This window comes from Schistocerca piceifrons, chromosome 3 (genome assembly GCF_021461385.2).
Source record: "Schistocerca piceifrons isolate TAMUIC-IGC-003096 chromosome 3, iqSchPice1.1, whole genome shotgun sequence".
Lineage (NCBI taxonomy): Eukaryota > Metazoa > Arthropoda > Insecta > Orthoptera > Acrididae > Schistocerca > Schistocerca piceifrons.
In genome coordinates, this window is record NC_060140.1 from 941004790 (window position 1) to 941019447 (window position 14658).

General features: G+C 45.6%; 1 protein-coding gene across 1 annotated transcript in view; it reads left to right on the forward strand.

The window, feature by feature from the left end:
• The window catches only part of LOC124789690 (CD151 antigen-like), a 131494-nt gene that overhangs the window by 15330 nt on the left and 101506 nt on the right, over positions 1–14658 (forward strand). Inside the window, exon 2 of the mRNA XM_047257129.1 lies at positions 14347–14460. Coding sequence (XP_047113085.1) covers positions 14347–14460 — 114 coding nt within the window. The remainder of the gene's footprint in view (positions 1–14346; positions 14461–14658) is intronic.

A 14658-nucleotide genomic window follows, 5' to 3' on the forward strand; every position in this document is an offset into this window, starting at 1 on the left:
GCACTATTCCATACTTCGGAAATGTCTCACTGGATGTAACAAGAAAGCTTAAATCCAGGAATGTAGAAACATAATTTTATGTGCACAACACTGCTGGACATTTTTTGCACAATGGGAAAAACAGCTCCCCGACTTTGGAAAAGAATGGAATATATAAAATTACTTGTAATTGTGACAAATTCTGTATAGGTCTATCTGGCAGGGCAGTATATACCCGCTTCAAGGAACACTACAGAAGCTGTAAACTGAGAAGAGGAGACTCTACTTTTGCAGACCACCTGCTAAAAGAAGGCCATTGTTACAAGGTGAATCATGAAGTATTACACCACACCCACAAAGGAAGGAAGATGAACTGTCTCGTAATTATGGAAATTAATAAAAACGTTTCCAACAGCCCGAGCCTAGTACTGAATGACCAGACACAGTTCCTTTACTCACCACTTCTAACTGCAAATACTACTCATAATCCCATCCAGTCCATGTTGTAAATTACTCCTCTTACTCACATCTCCACCCCCTTTATTTCAGTTACTGTAATTTCTCTTGTTGTGTTAAATAAATTTACTTTGCATAATCACGGCTGTAAGACTTACAGTATTATATCTCCTCTGTTTGTAATATATGATCTATTAAACACAAGATTTTTTTTCAGGCACGTCTTTGGAATATGTCACCAAAGCCTATTCTCCAATTATGTTTTTCTAATGTTGTAATTTGTCTATAGTTAATGTGTCGCCTTTTTATATTAGTTAAATAATCTTACTTCGCATTTACATTGAAATAACCTCCCTTCTTTTACTCCTGTTCTAACATTAAAATGTTCATCTCTGGAAATGAAGATACTCTGTACATGCTCTAGTTTAAAATCTTTGACCCAACAAAATTTCACTGCACCACATACTTGTCTTTGTACCTGACGATGGAGTAACAGCCGAAAACCAGTTCAGGTAACAAATAATAGACGTAAATATTGTGGAATATCACACCAGTGCTGTGTGCGTTTCATTCATTACGTACAAAATATTCTAGAGAACCGACGGAACAGTGAATCAATGTAAAATTTTATAGTTGTTCAACTGCGCTGTGCCACCCGAAACTTATGGCCGAAAGGAATTGCCTCTGAGAACTATGGGACTCAACATCTGAGGTCATCAGTCCCCTAGAACTTAGAACTACTTAAACCTAACTAACCCAAGAACATCACACACATCCATGCCCGAGGCAGGATTCGAACCTGCGACCGTAGCGGTCGCGCGGCTGCAGACTGTAGCGCCTAGAACCGGTCGGCCACCCCGGCCGGCCGACAGGAATTACGTGTTTTCGTCTTTGAGCAATGGAAAGTACGAGAAAAGAAGGTTTCGCGCCAGTAAATTGTCCTGGAAGTAGGCGTTAGAATAGAGAAAATTTAAAGGTCCGCAAAGATTAGAATACGCAAAACAAATTATGTAGACTAACATGGGTGCATAAGTAATACAGAAGTGGTAATATAATATGATATAGATAGATAGAGAACGGCATAAAACTGGCCACAAGCCAGAATTTTAAAAAATGCCGTGTTTCACGGATCGCGATTGTGTACTCTGGTACTGCGTCAGTCGACTGGAACAGCAGAGCCGTTGTCGCCGCTGCCGTTTGTGGCTCGGTCGATGTTCTCGCCACTCACTTGTGCCATTTGAGAGCCGCACCACGTAGGCAGCGCTCGGCGGTTACGGCCTTTGCGAGAACTGGTAGGCAAAGGACACGTGGCGCCTGGAATAGCAGTCCAGCGGCGCAGGGGTCGCCGCCCAACGCTGACGCCAGGAACTCGAAACGCCTCCGCTAGTGGCCGATGACCTGACGCGTCGTAGTTCAAAGTATCGACAGTCATCAAACGCGGCAGTGACGCACGGAGAGCTACTCGCATGGTCGGATCCTGAATTTAAAAGGAAATTCTACTCTGAAGGGCCAAAGAAACTGGTACGCCCGCCTAATATCGTGTAGGGCTCGCTAGCACGCAGAAGTGCCGCAACACGACGTGGCATCGACTCGACTGATGTCTGAAGTAGTGCTGGAGGGAATTCACACCATGAATCCTGCAGGGCTGTCCATAAATCCGTAAGAGTACGAGGGGGTGGAGATCTCTTCTGAACAGCACGTTGCAAGGCACCCCAGATATTCTCAATAATGTTCATGTCTGGGGAGTCTGGAGCCACGCTGTAGCAATTGTGGACGTGTGGGGTGTCGCATTGTCGCGCTGCAATTGCTCAAGTCCGTCGGAATGCACAATGGACGTGAATAGGTGCAGGTGATCAGACAAGACGCTTACGTACGTGTCACCTGTCAGAGTCGTATCTAGACGTATCAGGGGTCCCATATCACTCCAACTTCATATGCCCCACATCATTACAGAGACTCCACCAGCTTGAACAGTCCCCTGTTTCATGCAGGGTCCCTGGATTCATGAGGTTGTCTCCATAGCCGTACACGTCCATCCACTCTGTAAAGTTTGACACGACACTCGTCCGAGCAGCCAACATGTTTCGAGTCATCAACAGTCCAATGTTGGTGTTGACGGGCCCAAGCGAGGCGTGTCGTGCAGTCATCCGAAAGCCCATATCGATGATGTTTCGTTGAATGCTTCGCACGCTGACACTTCTTGATGGCCCAGCATTAAAATCTGCAGCAGCTTGCGGAAGAGATGCACTTTTGTCACGTTGCACGATTCTCTTCAGTCATCGTTGGTCCCGTTATTGCAGGATCTTTTTCCGACCGCAGCGATGTCGGAGATTTGATGTCTTACCGGATTCCTGGTATTCACGACACACTCGTGAAATGGTCGTATGTGAAAATTTCCACTTCATCGCTACCGCGTAGATGCTGTGTCCCATCCCTCGTACGCCGACTATAACGCCAGTTCCAAACTCACTTAAATCTTGATAAGCTGCCATTGTAGCAGCAGCAACCGATCTAACAACTGACCACAAAACAGCACAGTACCTGTGCTGGACTTAAGATGCGGGTGTCTTGACTGTCCTTGTTGCTCCTGGCACCCCAAAGCTCTCACTGCCACACTATTTCGACTCCCCTGTCAGCTCCCTCAATCTGTGTGCAACATTTTTAATTAATCTGTACAGTAGCTTAACCCTTTGGCTACCAATGGGACGTTTGTGTACCACGATTGGTTACCAGAGAACCGATTGGAATTTGTTGCTTTTTGTTGTTATGTATTAATGTCCCGCTGGTAAAGGGAAACCTCTTAATGATTAGCGGAATTCTTATAGTTACAGGTTGGACCTGTAGGTCTTACTGTTGTCAAATTCCACAGTTAACCCTTGTCACCGTACTGTCACATCGAATTAGTTCGCACCTGCAGGTAGGCAACCCAATTACCAGAATCGCAAAGCCGGCTGTCTTTGCACCTTCCCGAACACATCGGGTTAACGACTTGCTTCCACGAATTAATGTTTGTCACATCACAAACGACGCCCATACTCAGATCCTGCAGTGTGAGTTACAAACTTAGAGAAATGCTCCGCACACTGATGATTGTCAGTTTTCAGTATGTCTTATAGCATCTGTACAGACGTCTTCTGAAACCCTGGAGGTACTTATGAATAACCGCGTATATCTTGCCCCTCACCCCCAACCCATTTTGAAAATGAAAAGGCAGGAAATATTCTTGTCATATTCTTACTTCTGACTAGACATTATTTAAAATACCCATGCTGTTGTTGTTGTGGTCTTCAGTCCTGAGACTGGTTTGATGCAGCTCTCCATGCTACTCTATCCTGTGCAAGCTTTTTCATCTCCCAGTACCTACTGCAACCTACATCCTTCTGAATCTGCTTAGTGTATTCATCTCTTGGTCTCCCCCTACGATTTTTACCCTCCACGCTGCCCTCCAATACTAAATTGATGATCCCTTGATGCCTCAGAACATGTCCTACCAACCGATCCCTTCTTCTGGTCAAGTTGTGCCACAAACTTCTCTTCTCCCCAATCCTATTCAATACTTTCTCATTAGTTATGTGATCTACCCATCTAATCTTCAGCATTCTTCTGTAGCACCACATTTCGAAAGCTTCTATTCTCTTCTTGTCCAAACTATTTATCGTCCATGTTTCACTTCCATACATGGCTACACTCCATACGAATACTTTCAGAAATGACTTCCTGACACTTAAATCAATACTGGATGTTAACAAATTTCTCTTCTTCAGAAACGCTTTCCTTGCCATTGCCAGCCTACATTTTATATCCTCTCTACTTCGACCATCATCAGTTATTTTGCTCCCCAAATACACTCCTGGAAATTGAAATAAGAACACCGTGAATTCATTGTCCCAGGAAGGGGAAACTTTATTGACACATTCCTGGGGTCAGATACATCACATGATCACACTGACAGAACCACAGGCACATAGACACAGGCAACAGAGCATGCACAATGTCGGCACTAGTACAGTGTATATCCACCTTTCGCAGCAATGCAGGCTGCTATTCTCCCATGGAGACGATCGTAGAGATGCTGGATGTAGTCCTGTGGAACGGTTGCCATGCCATTTCCACCTGGCGCCTCAGCTGGACCAGCGTTCGTGCTGGACGTACAGACCGCGTGAGACGACGCTTCATCCAGTCCCAAACATGCTCAATGGGGGACAGATCCGGAGATCTTGCTGGCCAGGGTAGTTGACTTACACCTTCTAGAGCACGTTGGGTGGCACGGGATACATGCGGACGTGCATTGTCCTGTTGGAACAGCAAGTTCCCTTGCCGGTCTAGGAATGGTAGAACGATGGGTTCGATGACGGTTTGGATGTACCGTGCACTATTCAGTGTCCCCTCGACGATCACCAGTGGTGTACGGCCAGTGTAGGAGATCGCTCCCCACACCATGATGCCGGGTGTTGGCCCTGTGTGCCTCGGTCGTATGCAGTCCTGATTGTGGCGCTCACCTGCACGGCGCCAAACACGCATACGACCACCATTGGCACCAAGGCAGAAGCGACTCTCATCGCTGAAGGCGACACGTCTCCATTCGTCCCTCCATTCACGCCTGTCGCGACACCACTGGAGGCGGGCTGCACGATGTTGGGGCGTGGGCGGAAGACGGCCTAACGATGTGCGGGACCGTAGCCCAGCTTCATGGAGACGGTTGCGAATGGTCCTCGCCGATACCCCAGGAGCAACAGTGTCCCTAATTTGCTGGGAAGTGGCGGTGCGGTCCCGTACGGCACTGCGTAGGATCCTACGGTCTTGGCGTGCATCCGTGCGTCGCTGCGGTCCGGTCCCAGGTCGACGGGCACGTGCACCTTCCGCCGACCACTGGCGACAACATCGATGTACTGTGGAGACCTCACGCCCCACGTGTTGAGCAATTCGGCGGTACGTCCACACGGCCTCCCGCATGCCCACTATACGCCCTCGCTCAAAGTCTGTCAGCTGCACATACGGTTCACGTCCACGCTGTCGCGGCATGCTACCAGTGTTAAAGACTGCGATGGAGCTCCGTATGCCACGGCAAACTGGCTGACACTGACGGCGGCGGTGCACAAATGCTGCGCAGCTAGCGCCATTCGACGGCCAACACCGCGGTTCCTGGTGTGTCCGCTGTGCCGTGCGTGTGATCATTGCTTGTACAGCCCTCTCGCAGTGTCCGGAGCAAGTATGGTGGGTCTGACACACCGGTGTCAATGTGTTCTTTTTTCCATTTCCAGGAGTGTAGCAAAACTCCTTTACTACTTTAAGTGCCTCATTTCCTAATCTAATTCCCTCAGCATCACCCGACTTAATTAGACTACATTCCATTATCCTTGTTTTGCTTTTGTTGATGTTCATCTTATATCCTCCTTTCAAGACACTGTCCATTCCATTCAACTGCTCTTCCAAGTCCTTTGCTGTCTCTGACAGAATTACAATGTCATCGGCGAACCTCAAAGTTTTTATTTCTTCTCCATGAATTTTAATACCTACTCCGAATTTTTCTTTTGTTTCCTTTACTGCTTGCTCAATATACAGATTGAACAACATCGGGGACAGGCTACAACCCTGTCTTACTCCCTTCCCAACCACGGCTTCCCTTTCATGTCCCTCGACTCTCATAACTGCCATCTGGTTTCTGTACAAACTGTAAATAGCCTTTCGCTCCCTGTATTTATCCCTGCCACCTTCAGAATTTGAAAGAGAGTATTCCAGTCAACATTGTCAAAAGCTTTCTCTAAGTCTACAAATGCTAGAGAATTTTAAAGAATTTAAATTGTTTTGTAATTTAGTTTCCTAGTATTTTACTAATCCCCTTTATTCTTTTTCTGGTAGAGCAGTTGACGTAGACTGGGTAATAAGTCGAAACCGGCAGAGATACCATTTTAATGAAGGGAATGGAATGGTTCGGCGCATCACGAGATTGCGATGTCGAACTCGTACTGGCTGTCTGTGTCTGCATATACACTCGACAAGTGACTGCACAGTGCATGAATAAGCCCGCAACGTTCCAGAATTACAGACTTTGTTTCCTATTCCATTTTATTGAAGGAGGGGTAAGTGACCATCTACAGGGTATCCCAGCAATGTTGTGACAGACTTCAAGGGATTATACAGTGTATATTGAGGGACAAATCGAGGATAGGAACCCGTGTCCGGAAACTCCATGCAACGAGTCTACAGAGCGTTATAGGCGCCGACGCCTGCCGCTAGGCAACCCCTTCAGCAGCAAACACGGCTCTCTACGCTGACGGACCGCAGCCAGAACGTTTCGCTTTGACGCCGTTGTGCGCGTTGGATCCAGCTTCGATTAATCTCCGTGAGTTGTGGGTATCACTTCCGTGGTCACGGATCAAGATGGCTCCAAACGCTCTCGGTTTGTTGCCAGGTCGATGCTATGGTGCGTCGGCGTCATAAAGGTGAAAGTGTGTAATACAAGCTGTTAGGTAAGTGCATCGGTTCAGTTGCTTGTGAGCGTTTTCTAGGCGCGGTACACGTCCTGCTCTCGTGCGGATGGCATCGATAAAAGTGCCACTGCAGAGTCCTTTCCTCCCTCATCTCTGTCCGACTGATTTACTGCCCCTCTGTCTCAAACGAATCCATGAAAGCAGCGCCCAGTTAAATTTGCGCCCAACCAGAAATCTGTGAAATCTGCGCCGAATACCTGCTCCCTTTGTGTCACGGCTTACCTGCGCCTAGACCATCGTAATCACTCTGAACTACCTGCTCCCCAGACACGGCCGAACTGCGTCCCAATAAACTCCTCTACCACTGTCAGAACAAACAGCCCTATTACCACTCTAGCTGTCGTAGAGTTGACGTCATGCGACTTGTGTATTTCTTTCACAATAGTTCGGACACGGAAGTTTCAACGACCATTCAGACTGACGTTTACGCAGTGTTGCAACTAGATAGTTTGGTACCTGGTGCAGACTTTTAATTTGTCGTTCCTCCCTTCCCCCACCCTCACCGCCTAATTGCGAACCTCGCGAACGTATAAAATACAACATTTGTGTGTAGGAATTTTTTCATATGAGTGACTAAGTAATCAAAGTATGACGATTAACTACTTCGCAAATTGTTTTTATGGATGAAAACGAATAAGTATAACCCATTAAAAAACACACACACACATTTTAACTCATTATTAACAGAACAAGTAAAAGAAGATCTTCTTGGGGACAGGTGACTAGAATGTAGCTTATAATTGCTTCCTTCTTTGTCAGCTACAAATTTTGAAATTGCCTCATCAGTATCGATATTTTTTTTAGTCCACTTTTTATTGACTGCTGAATTAGAAAGTCGTCCTTTACTCACAGTGGATCCAAGATAATTCGTAATTAATCTGACTTTTAAAGGAAAAATTCTCTTACATAACGCCATTGAAACGCTAATCGTAGCGCCAAAGAAAAATTTGGAACAGTTTAGGGAATCTGTGGAAGGAAACAGTCTTCAGGAATCTCATAATAATTTTCAACTGATTTTTGTGTAATCGAAGGAAGTTTCGTTTCTGGATTTTGAATCAAGTCTAGATCTGAAACTTCATCTGATAAACCTTCTATGGTTTTGCAACGTGTATCGATTTCTTGTAGGAAGCTGTCGATGCCCTCTTAACAATGACCTTCTCAGTTCGCAGCGCTGTGTATAGTATGGCTTCAAAATGCGAGCTCGGAAACCTTTAGGTAGCATCCCTCAGCTCTTGTACCTGGCGGGCCAGGGGATCAGTGGACCCTTCCTCGATCCTTCCTGGGCGCAAATTTGAATGGACTCAGATTTCAATGGGCGCAGTTTTCAGCACACCGTCGCAACCGCCGATGAGCTGTCAGACTGTAACTTTGCTTTTTATCAATAGAATGCATCCGTGGGAGCAATTGTAAATAACCTTTCGCTCCTCGTATTTCATCCCAGCTACTTTCGTAATTTCAAACTGTGTGTTCCAGTCAACCTTGTCAAAAGTTTTCTCTAACTCTACAAATGTTAGGAATGTTGGTTTAACTTTCTTCCATTACGAGACAAATAAGAAACAGTAGCTTAAAAGTCCCCTCTGGATTGTAACCCAGTTATACCTGTGCCGCGCGCTCCTCTTTTTCTGCCTGTGACTGACGGTATTACTGCAGCTGGAACGGTACGACAGATAATTATCTACAGGTATTTGTCTCCCAGAGCCGCCCAAACACACAAAAAAAGAAACAAGGAGAAAACAAGGTGCATTAGCTGCCTCATTAATGACGTAATTACAGACTACAACAGAACAGATTGCCGTCCTCTCCGCTTACCACGTATAGACATAATAATGAATGTCGTCCTCCCTTCCAGGAATCATTACAAGGCAGACGCTGCTGGCCCCATCACTCGGCGCGATTAGACTCTGCAGTTGCTCTATAAATGCCTCGGACGAGATTACTCGTGTGCTGGTGGGACGGTATTTACACGTGCGGTTAATTTCCGACGTCGAGATGAGCACTGAAATGGCACCGCGCGGTGCTACGTTTAAAGCACCGGGCTCGTGTGGGAGACATCTGATTCAGATTCTGCACGGGTTCGATCGACCACTTCAAAAGATTGTCCGAGTGATCCCTTGAACATTTTATAATTATGTACCTTTATTGATGGTCCATCACCTAGCTAACTAAATGGATCGTTTATATCACTTTTTGAAACAAGATGTGCAAAACTATATACCGGGTGATCAAAAAGTCAGTATAAATTTGAAAACTTGATAAGCCACGGAATAATGTAGACAGAGAGGTAAAAATTGACACACATGCTTGGAAAAAAAAAAACGAAGTTCACAAAATGACGCGTGAAAGATCTCTTGCGCTCGTCGTTTGGTGATGATAGTGTGCTCAGCTGCCACTTTCGTCATGCTTGGCCTCCCAGGTCCCGAGGCTTCCGTCCGTGCGATTATTGGCTTTGGGGTTACCTGAAGTCGCAAGTGTATCGTGATCGACCGACATCTCTAAGGATGCTGAAAGACAACATCCGACGACAGTGCCTCACCATAACTCCGGACATGCTTTACAGTGCTGTTCACAACATTATTCCTCGATTACAGCTATTGTTGAGGAATGATGGTGGACATAGTGAGCATTTCCTGTAAAGAACATCATCTTTGCTTTGTCTTACTTTGTTATGCTAATTATTGCTATTCTGATCAGATGAAGCGCCATCTGTCGGACATTTTTTGAACTTTTGTATTTTTTTGGTTCTAATAAAACAACATGTCATTCCAAGCACGTGTGTCAATTTGTACCTCTCTATCTACATTATTCCGTGATTTATTCAGTTTTCAAATTTATACTGACTTTTTGATCACCTGGTACATTTTTATTCTTATTTCTTAAAGTACCTGGTATGCAGTTGTGACAATCTGTCGACGGACGACCATTCTAGGATACTGCATTACGCTGCAGCTGTTACTTTTAAGAGTTAACCCCAAGTTAATTATTACTCGTTGATCCATTAAAACTACCCATTAAACCGTCCTCTATCTAATATTATAATAAAAGCTATCTAATCATAATAGTAATAAGAGAGTAAGAGGGAATGGAAGGAAGAATAGAAAGGAGAAAAAAAACAAAGTAATTTGTCAATTATTACAAAACTTTGTGTATGAACAACAAGTACCTGACAGTTTTTCAAAAATGTTCAAATGTGTGTGAAATCTTTGGGACTTAACTGCTAAGGTCATCAGTCCCTAAGCTTACACACTACTTAACCTAAATAATCCTAAGGACAAACACACACACCCATACCCGAGGGAGGACTCGAACCTCCGCCGAGACCAGCCGCACAGGGCAGTTTTTGAGTGAGCTTGTGTAATCTCAATGGCTAGGGTATTCTACGACCTGTTTCCTCTTCGCTCTTGCTTTAAGGGCCTCGTCGATCCGAAAGCAAGTCGACAATGTACCGGAGAAGTTTCCGTTTCACCAGTTAAGTGGTAGACAAAGTACCGAATATCCTTTGTCCGCCTCACACACGGCTTCTGGTCCAAACACAACTCGGTTTCGAGGACGAGGATAACCTGAGGGTTAACTGGACCTATTTCCCTTCATTCCTTTCCTGATATCGTGCCGTTCCCTGACTGGACTGAGCAAAGGTTGGGAATTCGTACGGGCGCTGACAACCGCGCAATTGAGCGCCGCACAAACTAAACATCATCATCATCATCATCACGCAACAGATTAGTGTCGTTAGAGGTGCGACAGTGAGAAAGGCACATTACTTCACCTTCGTCGACGGTAGCCTTTCAAAATGAGCGTTGCAGCTAAAAATCCCGCTAAATGTGTTATCCGTTCTGCAGTTGGCTTTCAGTGGCAAATTATCTGCCAGTAATCGTGAAATTAGTGCTGCATACGGTCAGACGAAAGGAGGTGTTGTACGTCCATGGTGCCAAATGTGGAAGGATGAAAGCTCATGGTGATGACAAAGATGGCCGTCCGTTTGTAGACAACAGTGGGCAGGTACAGAAAAGTAACGGTGAAATTCGTGAAAACCGAAGTTTCACATATCAGGAGCCGGACAATTTTTCGCAGACTTCGTGGAGTGATTTGTATGAGATCGTGACAAAACAATATTAGGATGTCACAAGTTCTGTGCATAATGAGTGCCAGTGCAGAAACAAACCAGCAACCAACTGTGCGGTGCGATACCGCTTCGCCTGACAAATATACACTGTGCCCATTTATCTTGCTCATCTAAAATAGCTTTTCGTGGTGCATTAAAAGGAAAAATTGTTTCAACCAATATTTTTTAACGTCATTGGGTAGTTCTTGCTGGTGGTATACGTTGTATGTATCCCCACAGATGTAGGAGATATGTGGTAGAGGCTGAATTTTTTAAATGTAACCATGTACATTTTATTCAAGAATAAATTTACCCTCTCCAAGAGCTATTCAAAAGTATATCAGACTTTACGATTTTTGTCAATAAAACGTAGATGTGCAAGCGCTAAAGAGTACACAGCTTGTGAAGAAACCGTGCTGTTTCCTGTCTTGACTGTACACATTACGTACCCAGTGTAGCGTTGCAGTAGAGGTGTGGGCTTTGTTTGTGACTTCCGAACCATGTAAACACAGGTACTCATCTCTCTCGCCCCCCCCCCCCCCCTACGCCCCCCACCCAACACCTCATTTGTTATTGCTTTAGCGTACAGTACACTACATAGCAGCGCAGGAAATTTTTATCCATGTAAAGGTGTATGATGTACGCATAACGATAACATAGAAATGCTGCTGATCCACGTAGAAAGTACGTTGACAGGAAATAATTTAGTAACTTGCATTTTTTTGTTCAGTACTATTAGAGAATATCGTGAATATTATGTTATTATGTCTATCTTCTACTCTGCAGTACATATCTATACTGTATCTTGTACTCTGCAGTACATATCTGTACTGTAATTTGGTGTAGGCGGGAGTAATTCTGTTCGTGAACAGCAACTGTACAGCAGGCGATTACCTGACAAGCCGTCGCCTTCTCGCTGGACGTTTCGTCATCTCATTTCTCGTCTACTTGAAACAGGAAGTTTAAATGCGAGACCTCGAAACCGTCGTAGAACACGAACAAACGCAGCTGCTGAAGTCGCGGTATTCACTTGCCGCCGTGAATCCTCAAGTCACCACACGAAGAATTCAACACGAAGTTGGCGTCTCGAAAACAAGAACACATCGCGTTCTGCAACGTTATAAATTCTGTCCTTACGATGTTCATTTACACCAAGAACTTCACAGAAATGACTTTTTCAATAGCGTGCAATTTTTTTCAGTGGGCAACAACTTAAAAATCCCAATTTCTTCTCAGATGTTCTTTTCATCGACGAGGCGTCATTCTCCAACAGAGGAATTTATCAATATGAGAAATATGCCTTATTGGTCCATCAACAATCCATGATGACACCGACAGGTAGAGCATCAACGTCCATGGAACGTTAATTTTTGGTGCGTAATTATTGGAGATACCTTTATTGGACCTTTCTTTGTAAGTGTCAACCAAAATGGTAGACAATATGACCGATTTTTAAGACACACTCTTCCCGTTCTTTTAGACGCCGTACCTCTGAATCAGGGGATGGTCATGTGGTGTCAGCATGATGGATGGCCTGCACATAACGCCTTACGAGCACTAATTCTCGAGCATAAATACCCTGGTAGGTGGACTGGACATGGTGGGCCAGTTAGTTGGCGTGCCCGATCTCCGGACCTCACATCGCTGAATTTTTGTCTATGAGGAGCAGTCGAAGATGCTGTCTACCAAAATGTTCCCACAACGCCAGAGGACATGGAGCGACGCATTATTGGTGCTTGTACAGCACGATGTAGGGCGTCCTTCATCCACATAATGGCCCTGCGTATGAATCCCAGTGGTCACCATTCTGAGAATGTGGCGGAAACGCTCTGTTTTTCACGTCGCAGTATCACAGTAAGAGTTACTACAAAGGGCAGTGTTACTTCTGCCAAATGACTCTGGGTTCCAAAAATTTACTTTATTGTCGTATCTTCCATTTGCGGTGGTTTTCCTCTAGTTTGCATCCAATGCCGAAAAGTATTAAACTGTAAACACAGAAAGTGTTCGGACTTATCCGAATGTTACCTCCCTGACAACTAAATAACAAAAACAAATTTCATACACACCGTGCTCTTTCTCATGTAAGATCGCTGTAGGTATCTATTATAAAGTGGCAACATTAGTGTCTTTGGTGATTAGCACGGTTTTTCGATAATTTGGTGTTTTATTTTTTAAGAAAATGTAGTTCGTTTCTTGCTTCCTCCCTTTCCCACTTAAGTAATATGAGAGCCCTTCAACAACCCATCCCACTCCTCCCTTATGATTTTGGCTCCAACAGCCTCATTTCTTCAGATTAGGCATCCTTGAGTCTCTTCTGTTATTTGAGGTTAGAGAACACGCACCATTATGCATCAGGAAATTTTCATCATAATCATTGATGTTTGGCGTACACTTTCGGCCATTGTGACCACTCTACATTCGTCTCTTTGTATGCGAGCAGATGTCCCCTCGCCCCCTTCCCATCTCTCCCCCCTTTTCTGTGACGCCCAGTGTCCTCAAGCCAACCACACCCAGAGAGCGAGCGCAGGTGAGCAGATGGAGGAATGCTGCATCGTTGTTCCGGGTGGTTGCCATTCCTTTTCTCCGACCTGTTGTGAAGTGCCTGTGTCGTGTGGATGACTGAAGAGTGTTTGTAGGGATATAGCGTTGGGTTTCGTTGTTACGGATAAAACGAAGGAAGAGGGTGAAACTAGCTGTCGGTATATAGTCTACTTCTTTCGAACAGTAACAAGACTGCGCCGAACTGGACGTCTGCATCCGATGGGCGGGTCACTATCGACAGTGTGATATGCCCTCACTTGAGACGCTGTAGAGAGGTTGGAATGTAATCCAGGACATTGGTGCAAAGATTGGTGATCAGAAACTTTACGCCACCACCTGCCTCCCCCTGTCCGGTCAAATTCGGACAGTGAAAATTTTCCACTACCAGGATTCGAACCGGCATACTTCCGAGTCGAGCGCCACCGCACAAGCATCCGTTAGCGATTTCGCCAACGGAGGCGGGTCCAATGTCCTCAGCCGGCACTGTTCCTCGCGCCCAAAAACGGAGCTGAACAGACGACAGACGTTGCTACCTTTGGATCACGGGCTCCCGGGTTCGATTCCCGGCCGCGTGGGGGATTTTCTCTGCCTGGGGACTGGGTGTTTGTGGTATCCTCATCATTCATCAAAGATTGGACTGTGTACAGATTGGGAATGTGTACAGGCGCTGATGACAGCGCAGTTGAACGCCCCACAAACCAAACACCAACATCATCATCATCATCATCATCATGTAGCTGTGTGCACTGGTCGGTGACCGCGGGCTGTGGCTTGTTCCAGGGAGGGTCGGGGAGCGCAGCTCGGGGCCCGGCGCCACGCAAGAGCAGGGACTCCGACTGCTGCAGCATCAACTTCCTCAAGTACGTCCTACACATCTTCAACGTCGTCTTCCTGGTGAGTACGACAGCAGTGTTGGAGGCGATAAGTTGTGTTGTGTGTGTGTGTGTGTGTGTGTGTGTGTGTCTGTGTGTTTACGTATAAACTCTCTTATTAGGCGCTAAGACATCACCACATGCTCTCATAAACTGGAGGTCTCCCGTTCAATACCGGACCATATTGCGCAGTGGTCAAGACACTTGACTATGTATATGC